Source organism: Macaca nemestrina, chromosome 4 (genome assembly GCF_043159975.1).
Source record: "Macaca nemestrina isolate mMacNem1 chromosome 4, mMacNem.hap1, whole genome shotgun sequence".
Lineage (NCBI taxonomy): Eukaryota > Metazoa > Chordata > Mammalia > Primates > Cercopithecidae > Macaca > Macaca nemestrina.
In genome coordinates, this window is record NC_092128.1 from 114,805,787 (window position 1) to 114,833,462 (window position 27,676).

General features: G+C 47.7%; 2 protein-coding genes across 3 annotated transcripts in view; one reads left to right on the forward strand and one right to left on the reverse strand.

Annotated features, from left to right (window-relative positions):
• Positions 1 to 27,676, forward strand: part of LOC105494244 (oxoglutarate dehydrogenase) — a 467,517-nt gene that overhangs the window by 155,443 nt on the left and 284,398 nt on the right. The gene's annotated exons all lie outside the window — the stretch shown is intronic.
• Positions 1,533 to 27,676, reverse strand: part of LOC105494215 (NudC domain containing 3) — a 106,551-nt gene continuing 80,407 nt past the window's right edge. The window contains exons 4-6 of one of the 2 annotated variants that reach the window (XM_011762488.3): positions 22,244 to 22,387; positions 10,120 to 10,308; positions 1,533 to 1,700 (exon numbers count right to left, since the gene is read on the reverse strand). In XM_011762488.3, coding sequence (XP_011760790.1) covers positions 1,656 to 1,700; positions 10,120 to 10,308; positions 22,244 to 22,387 — 378 coding nt within the window. In that variant the 3' untranslated portion in view covers positions 1,533 to 1,655. Of the gene's footprint in view, positions 4,059 to 10,119; positions 10,309 to 22,243; positions 22,388 to 27,676 lie in introns of both variants that reach the window. The other variant, XM_011762487.3, reaches the window with a different exon arrangement.

Sequence of the window (27,676 nt, forward strand, 5' to 3'; positions counted from 1 at the left end):
GGATCGAAAGCCCCTACCAGGCCCCTGTCACACCACGGAGCCCAGTGATAGGGGGTTTCTTCCCTCCCTCTGAGGTAAGACCAGTCTGTTAAACTTCCAGCACTAAAAAATAAAACCCAGTGGGAGGAGAGTGAGGACTGAAAAACTACATTATCAGGTATCATGCTGATTACCTGGGTGACAAAATTATCTGTACACCAAACCTCTATGATCCAATTTATCCATGTAACAAACCTTGAACCTAAAATAAAAGTTGGAAAGAAAAAAAAAGGTAAAATTAACAAATCCACATTAGTGTGAGCTGGGTGAGTAGTTTAGTCTGAAAAGACAGAATATTCATTTTTCTTCTCTCTGAGATAGTGATCACACTGTCCTCACCAGGACTGGCAGGGGAAGCCCCAGGGCTTTGTGACCCTGTCCCTATGGGGCACCCTGGCATCCAGTGAGCACTCCCCAGGGCAGCAGCCTGGTTTAAAAGCCTGTTCCCCAGACCCGGTAGTCAGATGGTGGAGGGACTCTCAGGGACATAGCCCAGTTCTTCAGGACCTTGAGACACATGGGCTGCTTGGCCTCTGACCACCGAGGAGAGAGTTTATCAAGGACTGGCCAGGTTCTGTGCTGACAACTTCGTGCTTTTCATTCACAAAGCGAGTCATACTGCCCGTTCCCCGGCTGAGCTGGCTGCCAACAGGCCCAGTGGGGAGCATATTTGAGGTGGGGGTGAGGTGTGTTCCCCAAGCGCAGTGTTCTGGGCAGTGAGTTCTCTGTGCAGCAGCTGATGCCTCTTGGACACATTTCTACACGAAACACTTCTCAACTGTTCTCCCTCCTGCACTCTTCAGGGGCAAATACGCCTCTCCTCTCTGGTGGGTTATTTCTGGCCCTGGGAGTATGCTAGGCAATTCTAAGGGTTGCCTTTGAAACAGTCTTCATTCAGCCAAGAAGTAATTCTCACACCCCTAGGTCCTGTCCCCAGGGGTGAGCAGGGTCGGAGGAGGCTGGAGATGGATACCCATGGAATGGGGTGGGGCACAGAGAAGGAGAGTCAAAGATCTGACTGAGGAAGAAGCAGGTGGCCAGCCACCTGGGAGACTTGTGTGTCAGACATGGGGTTATGTCCTGGAGGAAGCCCATTGTGAGGGCTCAGCAAAGGTAACAGCAGGTATGTACCTGGAGATCAAGGAGGGCCTTGGAGCCTGGTAGGCAAAGATGGCCCTCCAGTGGAATCATTCCCAACTCTGCACTTACCCTAAGCTTTTCGGTAACTACAGAATTCCAGAACCTGTTTGAAAGGATGTAAGATCTATAGCTACATTCCTTTTCTTCTCACTAATCAAAATCTTACAGGATTTCTAAAGCTGTGTTGAGATCTTGCCCAGTGCATTCAGACCAGATGGGAAACAACCCCTAAGAATTCCCCACGCTGGTGTTTGCTGTGTACATTGGCCTGGGACCCCGAGGCCAGAATATAACAATAATGACCATGCACAGACAGAACTGTCTCAGCAGCAAATGTCACACGCAGACCCAGAACTGCTTAAATACCGATTTATTGCAAACCAACACCGAGGAGCTGGAACAGCTTTGCAGGCTGGACACCTCACTCTCCTGGGGCCCTGGACAAGGGAAATGAGTCACCCCGCTTTCCTCGGACCTCAGCTGGTGGGACTTAGTGGCTGGCCAAACTGCGGCTGTTGTGTCTAAAAAGAGAAAACAGGCAGGGTGTGCCAGCTCTGGAGACTGGGCCAGTCCAGAGTGGTGGCTCAGGGCAGAGAATCACCCACCAAACAGCGTGGCTCAACGGGAGCAAGGCGTGCAGGGACAGGCTCCACAACCACACCAAGCACTGCAGTGTGGCACCGGGACCAGATGCAAGTGGCTGCTCCTGCCATGGGGCCAATACCCAATACTGCCCTTCAGTCATTCTTCCTAGACATTGGTTTGCCATTTATTAAAGCAGGGCAGGGAGTGGGGAGAAATGCAACACAGAATACAAAATCAGGCAAAACAAACACTGGTCACCATGGAAGTGATTCTTAAAGTCTCCCAAATAACAAGGTGTAGGGCATCTCACACCACTGCATCACTTCTGGAAGACTACCCACAGGGTGGGGCTGCAATGGGGGCCAACTCGAGAACTACAGAGATGAGAGGAGACACACACAAGACCTCCTTTCATTAGGCAGGAAAGCTCTTATGGGACAGTGGTGTGAAATCCTAGGACCTCGATGGGAAGAACTCCAGGAAAAAAATGAGTCTTTCTCAGAAGGACCCCTCATAGATGACAAGAGTTCTGCTCCCCAGGGTCGAGATCTCCTTAGAGGGGCTTCACCAGCTCAGTGGCAAGTATCAGACAACAAGGCTCTCACATTCCAAAGGGGGTATCTAGGGCCTTCTGCTCTCGTGTGATGATCGGAGCAACATGTTTGGACCCACAGAAGACTTCCCAGGAATGCTTTCTTACAAGGGGTGTCAGCCACCACTGTAAACCAGAAACCAACCACAAACTTACTCTCCAAGACAGCCCCCACAACCCAAGTATCCACAGAGAGTGTGCAGGGGTGGGGTCCTTCCCCTGACAATAGGCTCTCTTAGCATCTGCAGGCCTTGATTCTTGCTGGCTGTGCATGGTGCCAGGGTGCACTGCTCTGCTGTGCGGCTCATCCATGCTCTGAGCTTGAGAGACAGGCAAATGGACAGTGCCGGTGGTAGCTGAACCATACTCCCGGCGATGGGCACCCAGAGCCCCTGTGAATACTTGGAACACAGGCCTGAGGCCCTGTCCCATAATTTCATCTTTGCACCTTGGCTGGAGTCAATCAGCAGCCATGGCTCAGGGCATAGGCTTGGGGCTCCTGAGGCAGTGACCAGTCCCCAGAGAACAGGTAAGATCGGGCCATAAGCTCCAGGGAGCGCAGTCTGACACCTGGCACAGAGGATGGGAAGCGGGGAGTCTTCTCTCTCTTCTGGTTCAGTTGTGGTGGGACAGTGTGCCTTCACGCCCCATGTAGAAATTCCACTTCTCCTAGAAGCCCCTCAAGGTCAAAGCTTCTCAGGACTTGTGGCTGTTGTGCTCTGCTGATGAGCTGATGAACATGCTGTGGTCTCCTCCTGAGGGCACCAGCTCTCCACTCCTGCCTACGCTTTGACACCGTGCACCCAAAGAGGACGTCTTATGGGGAGCCAAGCACAGCATGCCATGCGTGGTGGCTGGGCTTGGTTCACTTCAACAAGAACCAAAGCAAGGTCGCCACAGTCAGAGAACAGAATCCCTGCTGCATCTGGACCTGAGCCCAGAACCCGGGCTTTCTCCCAACAACTAGAATGTGCAAACAGGGCTCCAGTTTCCACTGCTCTGACCATGAGGCTGAGGCAGGCAGAGCACATTTATAAAGGGATGAGCAAGAAGACCACGTGAATGCTCCCAAAAGAGGTCAAGGGGCAAAGAGTTTCCCAAAGCAGCCCCAGGCACAGCCATTCCTTGCTCGCCCTCATGCAAGCACAGAGCTTCACACACTTCAATGACTTCAGCTTCGCCTGAGAGCCCAGCAACAACTCCACATCCCAACCAGAAGACATGCAAGCAGAATAGCGTCAAAACAACAGCAAGCAGGGAGCAGGGGAGGAAAGACATGCTGCCTGCAGTGGCTGGTTGCTGTGGAGACAAAAGCATGTGATCCCAATTTGCTGGGATATCCTCTCCTGCATTTCAAACACCTTCACTCAGCGTCAGCCACAGCGGCCACCACACAGCAGCTGGCCCCGCACCTTCTCTGCAACAGTCTGGAGATGCAAGGTCAGGGTGGAAGGCCTGGTTCACCCTTGAAAGAAAGGATGGTTAGGGGTAAACAAGACGAGCAAGTCCCTGGAACGCAGGGAGCCGAGGAGGGCGGCCGAGGATAAGGCTCTGCCTCCCCACCGGCGAGGGTTTCCTTTCCTTCTGGTCATTAAAACTGCACAGCCCCCGGGGAGATGTTGAACATGGCGGGGTCGAATCGCTGGCCTCGGAAGGGAGAACCTTCAGCATCCCACCCCTTCTTCAGCATCTCATGGACTTTCTACAAACAGAAAATAGAGAGATTAAAGGGGATCAAAAGGCACTGTGTACTTTCTCCCAGAGCAGACTCTGACTGCAGGCAGAGAGCCTTCCTGCTTCCTCAGGGCTCAGGCACTTGCCTGGCAAGACCGGCTCCCAGAGAACCGTACTACCCTGGAGCAGCCTTCAACCAAGGGAGGTACTGGGTGCCTGCCAATTTCTCTGCAAGACTGTGCTCCACAGACTGAATTTCTAACCCTTCATCTTCTGTCCCCAGCAAAGCACTGGCTCCTCTTTATGGTTCATCTTGTCCCTTTTCCACCAGGATCTCTGTCCAAATTCCAAACAGCCTGCAACGTCTATGGTCCCACCAGGTACTGACTAAGGCACGAAGAGGGAGTGTCCCAGCCCACCGGGGTTGTAGAAAAGGTGCGTAGAAAAAGTGCTCAAGCCCCACCTGAGTCATAACTAAGGTGTGCAGAGGAGGTACCCTAGCACCCCAGGTATCAGCATCAAGAACTATATCATCAGACAATCCAGGGTTGACTCAGGTTGTGGCACGGAGGAAAAGACCTCAGAATGTCCAGTGGTAGACCCGCCAGTCAGGAATTCCCCACTGCATCCTTGCAGATGCAGTCAGAGCTGGTTGACTAAGCCCTGGCCAACATGTGGCCATTCTGGAACTATCTAGCCTCCAAGGATCAGAAGCAAGCCTGAGTGTGTGGCCATGGCAGGAGACATCAGGAAGACTGGACCCTGAGGGAAGCATCTGTACCTGAGTTGGCAGGCCCTCTCTCCTCATAGGGACTCCACATCTGCCCTCCTCACCTGGCCACCATGAGTACACTGAGGGCTGGGGATGATCTCTCCTTCCTTCTGACCTTCTGACCACAAGAGACAAAAGAGACCGTACAGGGCCAGTAGTTATTCTACCAATATGATCCACAGTCCCTGCTGCAGAAAACCCGGTAGCATAGGCCCAGAAAATGAGGCTGTGGGATTCTCAGCACCAGGGCTTCTCCTTAAATAAAACACAATCTTCCTAACAAGAGGGTTTTCTTTTTCCTGTTTTTATTTTTTAGAGATAGGGTCTCACTCTGCTTCCCAGGCTAGAGTGCAGTGTGTGGTCATGGCTCAGTGCAGCTTCAAACTCCTGGGCTCAAGAGATCCTCCCACCTCAGCCTCCTGAGTACTTAAAACTACGGGTGCAGTCCACCATACCCAGCTTCTTTTTCATTTTTTAAAACCTAAGTGATGCAACAACAAGCATATCAAAGACACATACTATATACTGGGGATGAATTGACATTACTATCAATTTCTTACAGGCAACTCACATTAGAGACTTTGGAAAGACCATTTTGAGAACAAGTGCTGCAGCTCACATGGAGTGGCTGTGGGTGCAGAGAAGACTACATGAAGACCCCTCTGCACAGCCCTGAAAGCATGGCCCACACCTCTGCCCACTGGAAGTGTGAGGCTGCATAGTCTCAACCAAACATAAGAATGGATGACTTCAGCAGGCGGCTGCACGAAGCCTCTGAACCTTTCAACAGAATCCCAGCCAGCTGTAGGGCAAATGACAGCTGCAGAGCCCTGCAGCCACCACACTCTCACCCTGGGAACCGGGTTGCTGGATGAGGGCCCGATGTAGGATTCCCAGAGTGCAAAGGGCAGATTAGTAGACTTGATCTTAAATAGAGGGAGCCTAGGATGCCAAGATCAGCATTCAGACCTTTCCTGAGGCAAAAGTGGAGAGCAGGCCTTCCTGTGTGTCACCAAATTCACTCTTATGACCAGAGACTATGCTAAAGCTATCTGCCTATGAGATGTCACAATTACTAACGTTAGGGTGAATCCTACCAGGCTGAAGAGATCCTAGACACAGACACATCTCAGCACAGACAGAGCAATGGCACCTGTACATTCCACATTCTCTTTCTAGATGGGAGAATCCTGCTCGAAAGAAATTAAATTAGGGAAAAGATGAAGGGTTTTAAATTTGATAACTGTGGAAAAAGGTTAGTGACACCAAAGAATTTAAAACAATAAAAGTATTATCATTTCAAAATAAAATTGCTTCAAAATACACAGCATCTGTGGCATTAGAAGCACAATTTGAAATCTTGGCAAATTTAGAAAACTCTGAGTTCACACCATAAATGGGCATCAATGCCAGAGCACGCTGGTAACTGTGACTATGCCGACGTGAACGGCAGATGGAGGCTGACAGGAGAACCTGGCCCTGTTTCCATTCTCTCTCCTTAGCGAAGCCTGGTGATCCCAGCGAAGCAACTCCGGCCCCCTAACTCTCACGATAGTCCCTCTGCCTGTAAGGTACCCCTCAGGACGCCTGAATAAAATGTGGCTAACCTGCTACATGAGGCCACACAAGGGCATGTACCTACCTTCTATGTCTCTTTCCTCATTTGATTTTTTAAAAAAAGGCTAGTCACTAAGGACATTTTACATGAAATCTCTGTGTGTTGCAAGCCTCCATATGCTGCAGACCCTGCCCCAGACACTGTCAAGCCCAGGAAGGAGTTGAGACTTTAGCATCAGCACCAGGCAGGTGCTTGGACACACACTCTGAACGACCATAGCCCTGAGAGGTCAGTTCATTACTGTCTACAGCTGTTGCCTGAGAGCTGGAGGCTCCCCGGCTGTTGAGGAGCAGATCAACCCCAGGGAGAGGGTCACTCTGGGACCTACCCCTGCACCACCAGCCCTGGGCTCCTGCATGTTGCTGAAGATCTCCCAGGGCACTTTACCCTGGGGAGGGACACACATCCTCTCAAGGGTCAGGATGGTGCCTCATGGCAAATCTACAGCAGAACAGATTTCGATTTAACACACAGAGCTCTTTCCACTGGACCACAGCATCTTCAAGGTTCTTTGAATCCTTCCTAACTGGGTCGCTGCCCAGTCTATGGGCTCCCCAATGCTAGGTCACAAGAAGCTGTTTGCGGGCATGGGGACTTTCTGTTCCACATCTGGGCTGTGCAGTGCCCTAGGGACCAGAAAAACAGCTTGCCAAGAGGACACCAACAGGATGACCCCACTGAATTGCCCTCAGAACAGGGCAGTAGGGCATGAAGGGGATGTCAGCTGCACCCTGCGATGCTGCATGTGTGTAATTATGTATGTGCATGGTGCTTACATACAATGTGTACTGCTGCCATCTTTCACCCCTTGAGGTTGGCCTTTCCCAGACTGACAGTGAGGATCTAGGTAGGGGTCTGAGGTCCAGAACTGCCTGGAAGTTGCCTCAGCTTACCTGGAATGAACAGACCTCCCCGTTCCTGGTCCTGGGCAGTGGGCTTGGCAACAAGCCATCAAAATGAGGAGGCCTTAGGCCTCCAGAAATGGAGAGACAAGAGCAGCTGCTTCCTGGGGAGGATTATCAATGAGACTGCAAAGCAGGACTGAAATACTCTTTGGAGAAGCTAAGATTAAAATGGCTGGAATCCTAGCACCACAAAGGCAGATCTGTGTCTGTCTTCCTCACCGACATGCCCCAATAGGGGGGTGAGACTATGCAATGTTACAAGGTTTTGGCACAGAACATAAAGGATGGGGGAAAGAGACTGAGACGAAGGTCAAGGAGAGGGAAGGATATAAGGGAAAGAAAAGGGAAACAGAAAGAAAGGAGGGAAGGGGAGGGGCAAGGATGTAGAGAAGAAGAAGAAAAGGCTGGTGGAGCCCCTGACACCTCTATGCATGTCCTTGGCACTACTGGCAACTCCAATGATGAGCAGGTATTACTGTTATTTTGTTTTTGAATGTAAGGTTCTGTAAGAGATACAATCATAGGAAACATAAGGGCTTAGAGAAAAAAACAGCCAGAGCATCCTAGCTTCTCTCATGCCTCAACAGCTAAAGTCTACATAAAAATGGCCGGGTGTGGTGGCTCACGCCTATAATACCAGCACTTCGGGAGGCTAAAGCAGGTGGATTACCTGAGGTCAGGCATTCGAGACCAGCCTGGCCAACATGGGGAAATCCTGTCTCTACTAAAAATACAAAAATTAGCCGGGCGTGGTGGTGTGCATCTGTAGTCCCAGCTACTCAGGAGGCTGAGGCAGGAGAATCACTTGAACCTGGGAGGTGGAGGTTTCAGTGAGCTGAGATCACGCCACTGCATTCCAGCCTGGGTGACAGAGCGAGGCTCTGTCTCAAAAAATAAATAAATAAATAAATAAGATGAAGTCTACAATAATTTCATCAAGGCTTTGACAAATGCACAAATACCATTTAAACTACAATAATTTTTATCATCTCTCTGTAACAAAGACTCAGTGTCAGCATCTGGGGAAGATGCGAGGAACCACCTGACCTTAGTCCTTCCATCTTGTGGCACAAAAAGACACTTCTAAGGGGCACGTGGTAAGACTGCACAAAGGGCATCTGGGTTCATGTTCTCCAGTCAAAACAGACTCTTTCTCCCAAAGGTCAACTCGTGAATACATCTCAGCCCTTCTGTGGACCCAATGCTGAATATGGGCACAGAGTGGGCAGACCCTCACATAACCCATCCCCAAACACTACCATGAGAAGCCCCACCCACAGGGCAAAGGTTCAAAGGCTGGCCTTTCATGTGGTGGCCACAGGCAAATGCAGCATAACTGGAATGAGCCATAACCAGGCAGGTCTGGCTGTCTAAGCACCTGAGCTGAGCTCAGCTGAGCATGTGCTGCAGTACTACCTGAGGCTTCAAACTCTGCACGGACATGGGCCAAGCAAAGATGTCCTTTAAGCTTGCCATGCCCCGGGTGGAAAAGGGGGCCAAACCCAGAGGAACATTCTCTTCCACAGAGACAAGGGCCAGGGTGGACAGGGCTGCAAGGACAGAAAGGTGTGAAATCAGATAAGAGGTCAAACCCCATCCCTGCTGCTTAAGCTACTGAGTCACAATCTCAGAAATTCAATCTCTCTATTGTGGGGGGGGGAAAAAAAACCCAAAAACAAACAAACTGTATTTTCAGGGATACTGTGCAGTCAGTCAATCCCACCTTAACTGTGTGTACTAAGTGCTCAGGACATGCCCCTGGTGTGGCAGGGCCAGGTAAGGAGAACATGCTGACACTCCTCTCCACAGGCTCCTTGACCTCATAAGAGCAGGATGCACTTGTCTGTGAAAACAGGCAAGAATGGACGACACACAGCAACAGGGCTTGCAGAACCACCTACGATGTATTAATACATGCTGTACTGGAAGGCAAGTCTAAGACAATCCAGATACACCACAAGGTAAGGTTCCTCCAAGAGACAAAATGAGACGAAAATATGAATCAGTGGTCTTCAGCGGGAGGAGGTGGTCCATGTTTACAGAAAGAAAATAAGGAGACTGTGCCCAGCAGCTGACCCCTCCCCACCGACTCAAGGCTGCACTGGGTTTGTGTGCCCTGCCGTACTGCGGCCCAAACCCACGTGCTGGGTATATGGGACACGGGAAGTTAAAAATAATCTGAGGAAAGCAACCCTTTTGTCCCTAAATAGTTACTCTTGGGATTATTAAAATAGGAAGAAAGAATGTATACATCTAATTCATCATTCTCTTTGGCCATGAGCAAACTCTACGTTGGGCACTACACTGGTCAGAGAGGAACCTTTCTCTTCCTCCTCCCTAACACATTGCTGACATCACAGAGTCTCCACATGCTGGCCTCCAGCATCCAGAAACTGGCTCTGCAGCCTGGCTGCCTCCCCTCCTCTACCAAAGGTCCCACCAAGCGACTCTTCATGGGAAGACATGTGCAGATGAGGCACAAACAAAAGCCATCAACACACTTGACGTTACCAGGCTCTGGTGCAGGCAAGGCATATCTCATGACACCCTTAGAGGTCCTGTTATCTGGGCTCTCAGCCCAGGTATGAGAATACAGCTGAAAGACCAGAGTGCACCTGTGAGGCAGTGATCAGGGACAAGAGCAGGTAAGACAGGTTCCTTGCTAGGGCACGGCAGGAAGCCAGTCCACACATCCTTCTTCCCCACCGTCATCACCAACCCCTCTGCCACTATCAGCTTTGTCACCAGCACAAGGGCCTAAAGGGTGGGCTCTCCAGGACTGCCGTGCTCGTACCAGCTCATGGCTCTGTGGCTTGCCCTGCAGCTTCTGGTGGTAGTCGAAGGTAAGCCTGTCCAGCACCGCCTGCTCCTCCTCATCCACGGTGGCCATGGAGCGCTCCTTGTTGATCTTGTCAATGTCGATGGGCTCTTCTCCCTCCAGGATGGCGTTCCACCAATACTCGCCCACCTTGCTCAGGTTCACCTGGGGACAAGCAGGACAGAGACCTGAGTCAGAGACCTGAGACAGGTGTCCAGGGTTGGGGATAGAGCAGAGCCCACTGAAGGATGGGTGTCCAGGATAAGCTCAGGACCAACTACACAAAGGGAGGTGACAGACAAGAGGGGGTGCCAGAACCCAAGGCAGGACACTCTGTGCCTGGGAATGCCTTTGCTGACTGTGCTAACATATCCCAGGGAAGAGCTAGGAGGGGCATACCTGAGGGGACTGACATTCTGGAAGATGCCTTTGTTCTTCTTCAGCAGGTCCTGTATACTCAGGACGGTGTCTGTTCCATGTGCTCACCTTGCCCACTGTCATCAAGAAAGGCTGTTTTCCAAGACCACTGACACCCCCCACACCAGGACCTGTCCTGGGCCATCCCAGCCTGCCCCCATGCATGCCATGGAAGGCTCCGCCTAGCTCTTATCAACCAGTTACCTCTCCAGTGATCTCTCTTGCTTCCAAGAGCAACACCCAGCATTCTGCTATCTTGGGGGTAAGCTGGGACCTGTGAGACTTAGGGCTCGGCCTAATGCATGACAGAATCTCCTGGGGAGTCCTCACCCCATGACAGGGCACCACGCCCTGTCCCTACTTCTTCCTCACTGGGGCCAAGCTTGCTGCATGAGGGGGTCCTCCAGCCCCACTCCTTAAAGTTCTTCCTTCTCGGGAAGGAGGAACAACCATCAAGAACCCCAAAAGTGGTCCCGGCCTCCTCGGGCACCTCTGTGGGGATGGCGCAGACACCCCTTGGTCAAAGGAAGCAGCAACCAGTACTCACGATCCAGCCCTCAGTGCTGGGGTCTGTGAGACTCATGTCATTACCACAAAAACTTAAAAGACAACTGGAACTGCGGTGTCAGAGCAAACGTGAGGGGTACGGTATGTACCTAGGTGACCCGTGCTGCTTGGCCTGTCCCAGGGACACAGAGGAGGGCCCTGGCCACACCATGCCCCCTTATCAATGGTCATGGGGACACAGAAAACAAGAAAACTGGCTGCATCTGCTGTGGTCAGTGGCTGGGCTCAAAATTCTTACCAGAGTGGCCAAGAAGCAACAGAGTGGGTTTGTCTACTTTGTCCTAGATGAGCACTGCACTTTTTCATCAGAAATACTTTATCTGTGTTTAGATTTCATAATATTTACAACTGTAAGAGTACATTCATATGTCCAAGTGTGATGGGACTCTGATGATATTAAACCACTAAGGTGCTCACAGAAAGGGAGAAAAGGTAGCAAAGGGCCCGCAAGTGAGAGCAGCTCTCATCCATGGAGGTGCAGCCACCAGGACACTTACAGACTGGGTGGGTAAAACCTACCAAGCCACACTCAGGGTAACTGTGACACCCTAGAGGCCACAGTGAGTCCACAGGACACCATGTCCCCCTAAGAGGGAGCACTGGAGACTCACCAGCATATACGGGCTTGAGAGAGCAGTGTCCTAACACTGGACCTTCCACCTTCCCACTTCCAAGCCCCTGCCGCCAAAACCTACCCACACCATAGAAGGTACTTAGCGCTAGACCCTGCAGAGCCCAGAGATCAAGTCGGAGAATGTGCTCTACTAACGAACACGGTGGACACTGATGAGGTGTGGAAGAGCACACAGTGGAGATTTTCCAGAACTGGGAAGAGCAAGACAAAAACCTGCAATCATGATCTGAAGCCAGCATCCCAGAAATCTTGTCTGACATTCCCAGTGCAGATAGGGGGAGTGGTGAACAGGGGGAGTGGGTGGTGGCTCCCCTACACGCCAACTCTACCCAGTAAATGACGCTGCTCTGCCAGTGCCAAATTTAAATTTGGGATGAATCTTCCATTTCCAAATACTCTGCTCAGCTGGTTTGTAGCTGACTTTACAGTTTGTATGACGGGGACCTGACTCACCCACAGAGACCCCAACACTAAGAACTCTACCTCGTCTTTACCAAGCTGATGCAATGAAAAACCTTCCAAGAGGGAACTATGTTGTTTTCTCTATTCCAGGGAAGACTTCAGAGGAACTTACAGAACTGTAAATCTCTGGAAAGAAGAGATCCTTTACGAATTTTTTATCTTCACCAGTAGTTATTACTGTGATCTATGTAACTTATTTTATTAGCGTTCACAAGTCCTATAAAATACATACCATTACCATTTACCACACATACCATTTTTTGTATTTAAAAATAAGGACAAACCCTTGGAAGTAAGGGCCTTTTCCAGATTGCCCAGCATGAAGAGGCAAAGCAGAGCTACACTGGGGCTGACAGCCCACTGCCAGCACCATGTGGGCAAGGGGTTGGCCTACACACCACCCAGGGGACGGTGCTGGTACTCCCAGGCCTTTCTGCACTCCACAGACCCCAACACATGGTTTCACCGGCCAGGTCCAAACACACACCCAGAGTGGAGGGCTCCTGGGCACAGTAGGAGATGGACCTGAAGACAATGAGCCACCTGCCCAACAGGAAGGAGGGGAACATCCCCGAATCTTCTGTGTCCACAAGTGTACTCTGGACACAGAAGTACACTTGAACCCAACAAAAATTAAGATGAGCACTGCACTTTTTCATCAGAAATACTTGATCTGTGTTTAGATTTCATAATATTTACATTGAAAGAGTACATTCACATACCCAAGTTGTTTCAAAAATATTCAAGGTTTTCCAAGAACTAAATCAAGTAGGTTTTAAATTTAAGTTAACTAAAATAAAATAATTCAGTTCTTCAGTCACGTGAGCCACCTGTCAAGTGTTTACTCAGCTGTCACATGTGGCAAGTGGCCACTGTGCTGGGCAGTGCAGCTCTCCAAGGGGGCCATCCTCACTCACAGACGTCATGCATGTGCATCAGTGAAGTATTTTAGAAGGAGATGTGAGCCGACTTTATATTGAACAATTTTTAATTAAGGCAAAATCCACTTAACACAAAACTTACCATTCAAAAGTGAACTCAACGGCATTTAGAATATCCACAATGGTGCACAACCATCACCTTTATCTAGTTTCAAAACATTTTTATTACCTCACAAAGAAGCCCTGTGCCAATTACCAGTCACTCCCCATTTGCTCTAATCTTTCCTCTAAATTGTTCCCTCAACCCCACCAAGCCCCTGGCAACTACTAATGATTCTGCCTCTATAGATTTGCCTGTTCTGGACATTTCACACAAATGGAATAATACAGTTATCTGTTTGTTTTTGTCTGGCTTATTTCACTTGGCATAATGTCCTCCTCAATGTTCATCTATGTTGTAGCATGAATCAGAACTGCATTCCTTTTTAAGGCTGAATAATATTCCACTGTATGGATAAACTACATTTTGTTTATCTATTCATCAACTGACAGACATTTCAGGTGCCCCCACTTTTTGGCTGTTGTGAATAATGCTGCTATGAACACTGATGTACAAACATCTGTTTGAGTCCCTGTTTTCAATTCTTCTGCATATTTACCCAGAAGTGCTGGGTCATATGGTAATTCTACAGTTAACTTTTTGAGGAACTACCATACTATTTTCCAAAGCAGCTGTACCACTTTACATTCCCACCAGCAGCATACAATGGTTCCAGTTTCTCCATACTCTCACCAACACTTGTTATTGTCTGCTTTTTTTTTTTTTTCCCAGTCATCCCCACAGGTGTGGCTAGCACCACTGGTCCTTTGTCCTGACCACAAACACACAGGCCTGCCTCCTCTGCCTTCCAGACCTGCTCCAGTCAAGTTTCCATCTGTCGTCACTGTAACCAAGTGGGCTGCCCTCCATACTGGGGCAGCAAACAGGACCTGAGGTGTTGTCTATAAAGGTTCATATAAAGGCTCTGGAAGACCAGGTCTCAGTTGCAAAATTTTAGTTAAGTATTTATTTAGTACCCTTAAAATATCTTCTGTTTTCTAAGGATGAGCATATTAGTAAAAACAATATGAACAATATTATTAACATGATAATTATCCTAAAAAAGCACATTCTAACATCGTTCTTGACTTGCCTAGAATTCCTCTCCACACTATTCCTTTACAGAATTCCATCTCTCACTCTGAGCTCATAACCCAACCCGCAGATCCCCATTCCTTTCTTTTTCCCAAACTCCAGACCTTTTTTTTTTTAATGGCCCATGTCTCTTAAGTCATTGAGCTGACAAGCTTCTTTATGCTCTGAACATTCTCATGTTCTATAAACTGGTTTAATTTGTAACTATTTCTGCCATCACTGTCCACATTTAACTACTTTCCTTAGAGTAACGCTTCTGGGACGCCTCAGATATGACTTCAGGTAGTTAACCTTCAAAACCACTGAATGGTACAGAGCATACAAGTCTTGCAGGGCTGTCTCCTGACACCCAGTGCAAGATGCAGTTCTAAGAGGACATGGGTACAATGTTCCTGGGATGGAGTTCAAAGGCTTCTACCTAAAAATAACACCTCTGAAAAAGTAGTCTGATAGTTTTGCACTTGTTTTTGTTTTTTTTTCTGTGAATATTTTATTTTTTTAAAGTCAGGTTTGTGGAGGTATAGTATGTACATAGTAAAATTCACTCTTTTGAGGTCACATCTCCATGAGCTGCTGCTATAGTCAACCCACATCCCAGAAGCCCCGTTCCCCTTCTCAGCAGTCCTCTCAGCCCAATGCTCATTTTGCCATCCAGCATGTCCGTGTCCAGAAATGTCACATGTGTGGAATCACAGTGTGCAGTCCTGTATGTCATGACTCCTCTGAGTGTGGGGACTCTGACGTTCAGCCACACTGTGCTTCATGGCAGGCGGACTACACACTTGTTTGTGGACACCTGGGCATTTCCAGTGTTTTGCAATCAGGTAAAGAGCTGCTGTAGAGATCTGCATGCTTTCATTTCTCCTTGGTAAGTAGCCAGGAATGCGTGTGTTGGGTCATATGGTGTCAGCTACTGTCCAGACTAGCCACTCCACTGCACCCCTACCAGTAGCACAGAAGAGCACCAGGTGCCCCGTCTCATCTAGCATTTGGTGCTGTCTACCTTCTTAGCAGCTCTTCTAAGAGGTGTCTAGGGGCATCTCATCATGGTTTTGCCTTGCATTCCCCTAATGACTTACGACTTTGAGCTTCTTATGTGCTTATTAGCCTATTAGCCTTCTCATTTTTTTTAACATTTGGAAAGAATTTTAAGCTTAAAGTTACCAGAATAAGACAAGTACGAAGACACCCATACAAGTGTTTAGCAGCTGTGCGTCTGCACACAGCTCTCTCACTCTATGTGTGCTGTATGTATAATATATAATAACATAATATTTTCTCTGAACCATTTAAGAATAGGTTGCATTCATCTTGGCCCTTTGTCCTGAGTTATTTCCTAAGGATAAGGAAGTTACTTTTTATGGAACAGGGTCCAGTTCAGAGTCCCTCCTGCATCTTGGGGGTCCTGTCCTCTTTAATCTGGGACATTTTCACAGCCTTTTTCCTTCCCTGACGTCTCCTGATTAACTCATGTGTGCACACCCAGCTGGACACACACATGTTCCACCTGCAGGCACACAACATCCACAGCCCTCAGTGGGTGGGGTGCTCACTCAGGTTACCTGGCCAAAGGGAGGTCTGACTCTTCTCCACTGTAGTTATTGACTTGCAAACTCTCCTCTCCAGAACTCCTGCACCCCTGCTCCACCCTGCCCTGCTTAGCATCTGCCTGGTCCCATCTCTCCCACAAAGACTGGGAAATGCTGACTTTCTTGCCCTAGTCCCTCCACATTGACTGGCGGTTTACATGTCTTATTGAAGCAAGCACCTTCTCTTCTGCAATGAAGTTATCTATCTATTGCTGTCAGTACTGACCCCTGGATACCTGGCCTCTCTGGTCTCTCAATGGCTTATAACTCATCACCATGCTTAATTATGTTGGTGTCAAATGATCTCAGACAAGGTTGGTGGAGGTTGCTTGACTTTGATGGTGCTCCATCATTTCCCTGGCACGTTATCATTTTCCAGCATGACGAAATGCTCCAGGTTCCTCTTTTATCTACCTGGTCCCAGACTTCTAATCAGTCCATTTCTCTGAGGGACCCCAGACTGCAGGCTGAACAGTGTTCCCAAAATGTCCTCACAGAAACTTCCACCTCAACATGAATAAACTTACCTCAGCATCCCCCAATCTGTGCTGATGACTCACCAGCATTTATATCCCTTTCCTTCCTTAGTAACGGAACCTCATTTCTATTCAGGGAAGCAATGTGCCCAGCGAGGACGACTTTACTCCTCACAGCTGCCCGCGTGATCGAGACTGGGCCAATGAGACTTATGGGAATGCTGTGGGACGTTCCTTCCGGGAAGGCACCTCGGAACGAGGGCAGATAATGGGGTGAGACGACAGCGTGGCGGAGGTCCAGGGCACCTGCTCAGCACCTGCTGCTGGGGGAATGTGGGCCACACTGGAGCAGATCCAGCTTCTCAGGACACGCCACAAGTCAGCACTGTTACGGGCAATCTCCTGATTTTCAATGCTGTCAACTATTTTTTTAAGCTTGAAAATTAGAAACAAAATTAAGACACTGTATAGGCCAGATAGGACCCAGCTGTGGTATGAGTATGGCTGGAAGGCCCACGTATTCCAGCGATGGGGCCGACAAAGCAATACAGAGTTGCGTTCCCTTCCTCTCCTCCAACCCCATGAAACGAGGGTGCCCAGCACCCCATCCATGGTGCCACCAAGAGGGCACCATTAGCCAGCTCTGCTCAGTATGTTCCTTCCACTCACATTGGAACAGGTTTCCTTGGGCTACTGCCCTCTGTTGAATCTGTAAGCTTCAGTTATTCCCTACTGGAGTTGATGAAGGATTCTGATTTCCCCTGAAAAACACTAAGGGCTCTCCCTAGAGACATCATTTGCACTAAAGGCTTAAGGGCTCACATTACATTCACATACTAATTTCCAGGCTCTGGGCTCTTGCCAAAATGCTAAGGTAATTTAATCTGTAGTTCCCACTCTGAATTTATGAAGAAGTATGTTAAGTAATCCATGGGATGGCCTCAGTGGGCCAGGAAAGGTTGTGGGGACTCAGGAAGGTGGCTCGCCAATGAGGACAAGTAGACAATAAACCGCCTATCTTCGTTTCATCCTCACAATTGTTCTAAGAAGTGACACTAGAAGTATCTGGGTAAACTAGCAAAGATAAGTGAAGATGAAAAGCCCACTGTTGGTGGGGATGTGGGGATACAGGGCTAATGTCATCGACAACACTCCAGAAACAACTCATCCACAAGGGAGAACCACGGCAACAGCTCAGAGGCTGCAATTACACTAGAATTCCACTTTTGAGAAATAATCTAAATTGGGGGGAGGAGGTGGATACAGCTTGCACAAAAACACTCACAGGGTTCAAAAATCATAAACAAATATATTACGATGAGTTTTAAAGCCTGAGCTTCAAGGTCTAATTCCTCAAAGAATACTCCAGAGCAATTTCACTGATTTTAAATGACTTGTGTGTGCACCATGTCAATATATGAAGAGGTATATGGAATGGCATTCACCTCACATACAGCTACAACGACCATCTCAAGCATAGCCATGTCCAAGAGCCCCCGCAGCAGAGCAGCCACCCACGGCAGCGTGGAGGACAGCCTGTCAGCTCCCCTGACTACAGGAAGAAAGGAGGACGGTGCGCATGCCAACTGCCTAGCTTTGGGGACTGAACGAGCTATCGGAAAAAAGAGCTGGTGCTGTTGCCACGGCTGATTTTACATCTTTGTAACCAAGAAAGGAGCTTGCCTGAGTCAAGAAGTCTCATTTAACATTCTGAAGTGTGGGAGGGAGGGAGGGAGGCAAGAACTGTCATACGGTTTTAGCAGCCACCCCTGCCTGCCCTGGCTGGCTAATGTGGGATCCACGGCACAGGGAGGAGCAGGTTATGTGGAAGGCAGCTGGAAAGTGAAGGCCATGTCTACACTGGCCTGCCCGGAGGTCAGAAGGTCAGAATCTCTAACCAAGGAGCTGGGGGCGGTGGCAGCAGTGCAGCTCCGGATGCCATCCCTTTGCATCCTTCTCATCTCATGCGGCCTCACAGTGCTGTGATGGGAGACCTGCACTGGTGTCTGGGGCTGCTGTAACAGGGAACAACAGACCAGGCAACTTAAGGCAATACAAATTTATTATCTCCCAGTCCCATTGGCCATAACTCTGAAATCAAGGTGTCAGTAGGGTCACGCTCCTGCAGAGACTCTAGGGGAGGATCTTTCCTGCCATTTCCAGCTTCTGGTGGCTCCAGGTGTTCCTGGGCTTAGTGGTTTTATCATTCGTGTCTGCCCCATCTTCACATGGCCTTCTCTGTGTCTATCTCTGTCTTCTCCTGTTTCTTATACAGACAGGTGTCACTGGATAATCCAGGATGATTCCATCTTGAGAGATCCTTAACTTAATCATATCTACAAAGACCCTTTTCCCAAATAAGCCCACATTCACAGGATATCTCCAAACCTTTAGAGCAAAGCCCTCAACTCTCTTTAGCCATCCCCAGTGCCTGAACAGGGTTGGGTACTTAATGATAAGAAACAAACAAACACTGGAGATCAATCAGACTACAGTGCTTAACTTTGTTGGAAGGGTGAGAAATGGAAGTCCAGCAAGGCTAAAGAGATGACCCAAAATCAGGCAGCTGCTTGACAGGGGGCTGCAACCCAAAGCCTGCCCCTCTGATTCATTTGCAGTCCCTCTGCATCCACACGCTCAAAGCAGTGTGCCAAGCTCCACACAGCAGACACGATGCAGCAAGCAGGAGGCAAACAGGATCTTTGTGAATCAAAGCAATCGGCTCATTAATTCACAATATTATCTCATATATGTAATCAGAGGAAACGATGTGGGCCTAAAAGGTCACACATAAATAAATAATTCAATAAAGAAGACAACAAACTGCTTAGCTCCTATAAACAGCAAAGTTTCTGTGATACACTCTGCATTTACCGCACTAGAGGCTACGTGGTCCAGAAAGAGGTGGAGGCAGGCAGAGCCCTGCATGGGAGCACTATGGGAAGAGTTTAAATGCTCTCCATAACTCCTCTTTATTCAGGTGCTTGATTTCTCACAGGTGAAGGCGCATTAGGAACGCAATGCCATCTACTGATAACAAAGGCACTTTAAGGAACTATGGGAAAGAACTCATACAGTGTTTCAATTGTAGAGGGATTTTCAGCAGAGAATATTTAGGAGCCGTGTTCACGGCAGTGACAGGTGCCCCTCAGTCTGCAATGGTTCTGCTGAATTTCTATAAACTCTTTGAGTAGCAGGTGTTTGACGAAAGCTAACTACAAAAACTAAAGGCAGCCAGGGCACAAATAAAGGCTGCACTCATGAAGAACACACAGGTGGAGACAGGCCTGCCAGGGTTGTGCTATGGCCCCAAGGGCCCTGGCATGAAAGTTGAACATCCAGCCATCCTCTTAAAGCACAGCTCCCCCAGTCTCCTGCCTGGTGGCTGCATCTCACACATTTACCTAACACAGGGAAGACTCTGAAACCCACACTGGGGACCTACACTCCCCTCCCTCCTCATGTTCTGCTCCACGGAGCCTTTTGGCTGAAAGGGAGCAATGCTTCCCAGCCCCGACAGGTCTGAGCCTTCTCCAGAGACTCCCGTTTCTCACAGCACTGGAAAAAGCCTTCTGGGACAAGGCAGGCATGGGTTTGAGGTCTAGCTCTACCCACTTTGCAAGCCACTTACCTTCTCATAGCCTCAGTGTCCCAATTTGTAAAATAAGTTTGCAGAGCATTAAACAGCATTGTAAGGCACCTCACAAAGAGCCTGGCCCAAAGACTGCGTTCATTGAATGGCAGCCATTATTAAAAGAAGTTAATGTTTTGGCCACTAGCCACATCCCTATTCCACTTGTACTATACATACAAGTGTACAAAACGCACACAAAAAAGAAACATGGCTTTGAAATATCCATGAAGAAGTTAGAGTCACTTCTGTCAACAAAACCCTTAAGAGTTGAGCTATGTATTAATAATCACATATTTATGCAAATAGTGTACAGTAAAACATTGGTACCCTGACTGTAATCCCAACAGATTCCAAATACGGTGGCTATGGGCTCAGAGACCAGTGACTAAGGCTTTGGGCTTCTGCATGAAGTATCTACAAAGTGCAACCGGACCACATGGGGAAGGCTCACAAGAGCTCCCCGCTCAGAGGGAACCAACATGAGAGCATCATGACCTGCTCCATGCTCTGCACTGAGTTCACCCAACAGAAGGCAGGAGAATCAAGTCAGTGTTTTAAGGCAGGGCTGTCATGACCTCTCAGTCCATGGAGAAGGCAACCCCACGATCATGGGCTCACTAGTGCAATCCAGGCAGCCAGGGCTGCACCTTCAGAGGTCTAGCTAGCCAGCCCCAGTACTGATAGTGCATCACTCATGCTCTCATACCTCCACAACCACGTGAAGCTCAAGTGAGGAAGAGGCCATAACGGCATCTGCAAAGTCAAATATGACATAAAGGAAAGGAACTGGTAGTAGTCACAGGAGCCCATAGCTTGGAAAAAGGCTCCAGGCTGTGTAATTAATGCATAGGTTTTATATGTCAGGGGTCAGGGGATGAGGAACTGAACTGCTGGGTGATGGGGTGATCATCACAGTATTTGTAGGCAGGAGAAGAACACTTCTCTGGTCTTTGACTACTGAACGCCACAGGCAGGGGAGCACACAGGGTGAGATTTAGAACAAGAACCACTGTCATCTGCCGCTGGCCATCAGCAGAGGTAGGCCCTGGGTGGCCAGGAGAGTCTGAACTGGGATGGGTCAGTCCTAGCCCCACTGCTGGAAACCCTATACACCACACATACGGCCTCGCGTAGGGCCTAAATAGGAGGCCCTGTTTAGGATGAAACGCTCACTAGGAGAGGGAGCAGTTGAGGCCACTGCAGCACCAAGGAGCATGCTGTTTGTGCCCAGGTTGGCCCCACCTTTGTGTAGCCAGAGTGAACTCCATCGTCCAGGCTTGATATCAAGACTGGAATTAAGGTTGGTTCAGGATCCTGCAGCACTGACAGAATACCCTCCTTTCAGTACCTGGCCCGCATGTCCCTCCGAGCATGAGGGCAGCCAGGACAGAGTCACTGTGGGCCCAAAAGATAGTTTGTCCCTGCCAGTCAGCACTGGCCAGGGAAGCCCAGGCAGAAGCCTGCCAAGCACGTCTTACAGCAACCAAAACAGATATCTTTATTGCATATTTTGCACATATGAAGAATATATCTGTATAAAATTCTAAAGACTTTTGTCCAGACTTAATATTTTTTTCACCTTTATCCCTTTTACCACGCCCTGTAAGCACCCCAGCAGGAGGAAAGAGGAAACAAGTTAATTCAGAACATGTTGTGCCTCAATGTATCTGTAGGTGACTGCCACTTGGGCACCAGCACAGAGCCACCACTGACAGGGTTCAAAGCTTTCACAGGGCAGAAGGAGGTGAGACACCAACAGATCTGGTTCAGGCATGCAGCCCAATTTGTGAGTGAGTCTGCTAACTGGTAACATGCGAGTTGTTCATTTGGATTCACACCTTAATCTTACTGTCCTGAACTCTTAGCTAATGCCTAACCAGCAGCTGGGTAAGGAGAGCCAGTTGGTCAATGAGCCTGATTCTCTGAATTTATTAACTCTGCACCCTCCAGAGTAGCATCTGTAAAAATTCAACCTACCTCTTCATTTTCAATTTACTTGTTTTTGCCTTAGATGTAATAACAGTGGAGCTCTTTGGAACGACCAAGACCTCAAAGGGCCAAAGCTCAAGTGCCCACAGAGGCAATCTCTGAGCAGTCTGGAAAATGCTCAGGAAAACCCATCTGCCCTAGCAGCTGAAATTAACAGCCTCACTGCTTAAGTGTAAACAGCTTTGTTGGTCAAAAGGGGCATCACTGCAGGTTTGACGTCTACCTGGGAGCCCTGCACACAAGTGCCCAAACTTACCAAAACACACTTCCCGGGCTCGAGACTCCAGAGAGAACTCTCAGTGTTGATCTTGTGAGTAAGCTTCCCTTCCATGAGGACACGCTCCCCATTTTCCTCCAGCATGGCCACACGAATGGAGCTGCTGCTAAGGGCCACTGAGACCTGAGGACATAGCAGAAGAAAATCATCTCTCCTATCAGGGTGACCACTGGTGTTCTGTATAGTGGGAGGGGTGACAGTTTCCAAGGTACCTGACTGCACACTACAGCGTTGTCATCAGGCTCACCAGGCATCTCAGTGAAGAAAACCGTATCAGCCTAATTTATACCTAGAGCAACCTGCAGATGTCAGCTCATGTAGGTAAATCCACCAAAAAATCTTTCTCAGCATAACTGGTAACATAAAGTGCTACAGTGGAAGCTGCTGTGACCCAATCTTCTTCTCCCTTCTCCAGTTAAGGGAGACCAATTGTCACCGCAAAAAAGTAAGCAGAGGAGACAAGCGGTGAGTATTTTTCCCTTGCCTCCCCTTGTGGCTACCTGGGAGATGCAGGAGCCCAGCCCTGGACCACAGCAACCAAGAGAGCTGACGGGGCTGCACATCCTGAATTGCTTACCCCAGGACTGTTGTACAAGAGACAAGCACCGCCTCTTCCTTCTGTGAGCTACTGCACTGCCTGGTGACTATAGCCTGGTCTTCATCCAAGAGTATGAGACCAATTCCTTTGATTTTGGAAGGCAGCTATGCTCACCATTACACCACCAACGTCCCCACATGGTTTTGCATTTTGTCTCGGTTCTTTACAAAACCAAGCCTCTAAAAGCCTCAGCTCACCTTCGTCCCTCTGAGCCTGTCCTAGGCAGACAATGGCCCCATGGCCCTCCCCACTGCCCTAGGAACACCTATCCCTACCCCACCACTTGTCTGTCTCCAGAACTGGACTGGCAGCTGCTGGGAGTAGGATTCCTTTTACTTCATATCATGTATTCCAGCCAGCAGTCTCCAAAGCAGGGTATGCGTACCCCAGGGGCTTCACAGGTCAGTAATTAGAAGAGGAAATAAAACAGAACTTCCATTTACATTTTGTATCTGTATAAGGCATGCATTAAGAAGACACTGGGATCAAGTACTTAAAACTTTTTTCTAATAGGTATGTGGAATAAAAACAATTTGGAAGCTACTCTCCATGTCATCTGGTAGGTGACTCATTAAATGCTTATAAAATGATTGGAAAAAAAGACAACCCAAACTGATAGGTTTTCCAAACTGGAGTTTAGTATTTGCCAATGAAATACAATACCATAACCTAACTGTATTTTAAATATTCATAAATAAAAAATGGAAATGGAAGAAATGATGTGCAGGAGTCACTGCTGTCAGACAGTTTTTCTTCTTTTTCTTTAAGAGACACGGCCTCACTGCATTGCCCAGGCTGGAGTGCAGTCGCGTGATCCCAGCTCACTGCTGCATCAAACTCCTGGGCTGAAGCAATCCCTCCACCTCAGCCTCCCAAGTAGCTGGGACTACAGGCAAGTGCCACTATGCCTGGCTAATTTTATTTTTATTTTTTGTAGAGACAGGGGTCTTGCTGTTGCCCAGGCTGGTTTCGAACTCCTGGCCCCAAGCGATCCTACTGCCTCAGCCTCCCAAAGTGCTGGGATGACACATATGAGCCACTACATCCAGCCCATCAGATAGTTTCTAAATGAAAGATAGTTCCTGAGCCATGCAGTGAGGGGAGAAGGTGGCAGAAGGCTGCCCACTGCAGGACACAGTGAAGATATTCTGTTAGGCATGGGCAGCTCTGCCAGGTTCACATGCAGACTCCAAGGAAACATCCTCTCATGAGACCGCAATTCCACTTGCATGACCTTTCATGGGGGAATTTACCATGGAAAAGGGTATTTACTTGGCTAGTCCTATTGAACAATAGGCAACTGAGCTTCATTCCTGACCTTCTAATACCATGAGGAACGTGAGCAAATGGAACAATAGATCCACTCACTCTTGAAATGAACCAGACACATGTTGGGCCAAATCATGTCTAACCATAAACTTGTGTGCAATGGAAACATGACACAGAGGGCCCAAGGCTCCTCGGTCCTGCCTTCACAAGAACAAGCTCACTTAACAAATATAATTCTCCCACCCAGCTCTATATAACATAATTTCCAAATTTGGGGAAGCTTCTCACACTGCCTACCCAGGGGAATGAACCAAATCATCAAGGTAGAAAACCAGACAAGAAATGCTTCCAGAGGTCCCAGGTGAAGATGTCACACTGGGAACAGACAGTCAACTTTCTGACCTCTTGTGACCTGCAGACATAAAAGGCATGAAGAGAAAAAACCCAGATAGTGAAAACGGGGGAAGAGGGAGGCCAGGAACAGATGAGATGTCAACAAATCTGTGGAAGACAAAAGGAGGAGGGACACAGGAGACAAATTCTATGGCGTAGGAGACATCCAGAAGCCACAGCAACATGGGCTCTAGCTGGGAGTCAGCAGGTATGCAGGGCAGGAGCAAGGCCAGGGGCACATGTGGGAACTGCTGTGGCCCCGGATGCCCCATTGAAAGGGACAGGAATCCCTCTGTTTGCTACAGAAGAATGGAGGACCTTGCTCCAAAGACACTGACCAGCAGTCTGAGGACCTAGTGTGGATGCCTGTGTGTCAAGTGAAGTCCTACTCACTCAAGCATTAGGATGGCCAAGACCCCATGTCCTGTAAAGCAAAGCTGACTGGTCAATCCACTCAGCTGTCAGTGGTGGTGGGAAGAGCAGACTTCAGACACACAGTAGACAAACCCATCAATACAGTCCCACACTCAAGAGAATGGGAGAAAAATATTTTTGTATTAAAAAAAAAAGGGCCAGGCATGGTGGCTCACACCTGTAATCCCAGCACTTTTGGAGGCCGAGGCAGGCAGATCACCTAAGGTTGGGAGTTTGAGACCAGCCTGGCCAAATTGGAGAAAAACACATCTCTACTAAAAACATCTCTACTAAAAAAAAATCTCTACTAAAAACACAAAATTAGCCAGGCACCAGTGGTGTTGCATGCCTGTAATTCCAGCTACTATGGAGACTGAGGCAGGAGAATAGCTTGAACCCAGGAGGCAGAGGTTGCAGTAAGCTGAGATCGCACCATTGCACTCCAGCCTGGGCAATAGGAGTGAAATTCTGTAAAAAAAAAAAAAAAAAAAAATTACTAGAGAACTGAGGACTGCATCTTATGAGAAAAAACAGCCAGATGAAAACAAGTAAAAAAAATAAATAAATAAATACAGAGCTAATTAGGAAAAAAGATATCCAAAAATTTTCTATTTTATGTCTTCACAGAGATCTGAGAAGATACTATATCCATATAACCAGAATAAAATATGAAAATAGAACAATTAGGCCAAAAAGAAAGAACACAAGAATTTAAAATATAGTAGCTAAAATTAAACTTCAATAAAGAGGCTGGAAGATAAAGTCAAAGAAATCAAGGTAGAAACAGAGATCAATTTAGGCAATCAATTTGGCATTCCAGAAACTATGACAGTAATAAGATAATTTTCCAGAGCCAAAGAAAAATATGCCTCCAGATTGAAAAGTCCCACCAAGAGCTAAGCAGAATGAATGAAAGACTCATGGAATTTTATGACACTGAGTGTTTTTAAAAAGGTCCTAAAAGTTCCAAGGAGGAGAAAAAGCTTACTCACAAAGAGATGGAATAGACTTCCAGAATCAGTAACACTGGGTATAAGAAGATAACCCTTTCAATCTTAATAAGGGGAAATTATTTTTCAGCTAGAATTCTACATACACCCAAATTGAGAAATAAGTGAAAAGTTAAAAATAAATGCATTTGAAGATATACAATTCTACATAAAATATCACTTTGAGAAAAACAAAATGAAGATGAAAACTGAAAAAGAGGAATATCCAACTCAAGTCCAAAACACAGTGTATTTAATCTAGATATGCAGGAAGAAAATACCAGGAGTGTAGCTATACAGCAGAACAGGAAATAACCAGTCTAGAGCGGAGTTCAGGAAGAAAGAGATTTCTAGACAATACACAGTATTAATGAATCTGGCTAATTCTGAGGTTACGATGAAAGTATACTATTTTTGATAACAAGATAAAAAAGAAGGGCAGCAAGAACCCCCAGGAAAACAAGAACGATTTAAGAGATTCCTGATCCAAAGGATGCCAGTGAAAATGGTGGTTACTACGGACCTCCAAAAAGCTCTCCTCCATAAAAGCAACCAAAAAGCTGGCAAAAATTGTCAGTATCTTCTTACGGATTTTGGAAATTAACCAAAGGTTTGTAGGAACCCAGGGAGCATTAATTCAAGGAAAACAACCACATCTCAGTAAGAACAGTGAGCTCTGTGATATTTTAACTTGGCCTAGACCCATCCCCACTCTCCAGGCTCTCAGCAGGCCGCATTCCTGGTACAGCGTAGCAGCCATCGCTGGAGAAAACAGTGCTCTCAGAGCTCTTTCAAAGCTTCATTCTCAAAGAACTGTCATTATTTGACCTGTCTGATGGTTCCCTGTCAGACCTCATTTGCAAGACTGACTGTTTCTGGCTAAACTCAGAAAAGCCTTCCACCCCATCCAGGAGTGTTTGTTGAAAATACAGGCAAGTGTTTTAACTTTGCAGCCCCCTGAGGTGGCAGATAACAACTGAGGTAAACCAAAGGCAAAGGTGGGAAATAAAATGTCCATGGGGACTTTGATAAGCTTTGACATTTTTTCCCAGGAATCTAGAAGGACACATGAATGTATAGAGCTTCAGTGCATGCTCAGGGAAAACCTAAGAAGGCCTTAAGCTCTCACCTCTGGCTGACTTTGACTCAACATTAGCAGGAAATAAAGGCTAAGGCAGTTTTTAACTGCTGGACCAAGCGATGAAGGTATGCTCCAATAGGCAGATGAAGTCCCTCGACAAAAACACGTGTTTACTGATCCCAGGGGTTTAAGGAAATCACCATCCAATAATTACTTGGCCACCAAGTTGACCAAGTAGAGATTTCACTAGTGAGACATAATAAAGAATACAAACTTTACAGAATTAGTTCAGAAAAGTCATTAAATAAGAACAACTATATCACATACCAATAGCAACCATGGGGAAGAAAGGAGCATCTGATTTCCTGAGTCACCCCATTGTGCTATTTAAAAATCCATTTTTCAATAACAGCAAAAAAAAAAAAAAAAAAATTATGAGACTTACAAAGAAACAACAAAGCATGGCCCATACACAGGAAAAAGAAAGCAAGCAATAAAATCTGTCCCTGAGGAAGCCTACACATGATCTTAGCAGAAAGCAGTCTCTAACTCAACTATTTTAAATATGCTCAAAGAGCTAAGAAAACTATGCAAAAATTACTAAAAGACAGTATGGGAATAAAGTCTCGTAAGTAGAGAATATCAATAAATATCAGTATCACTATTGA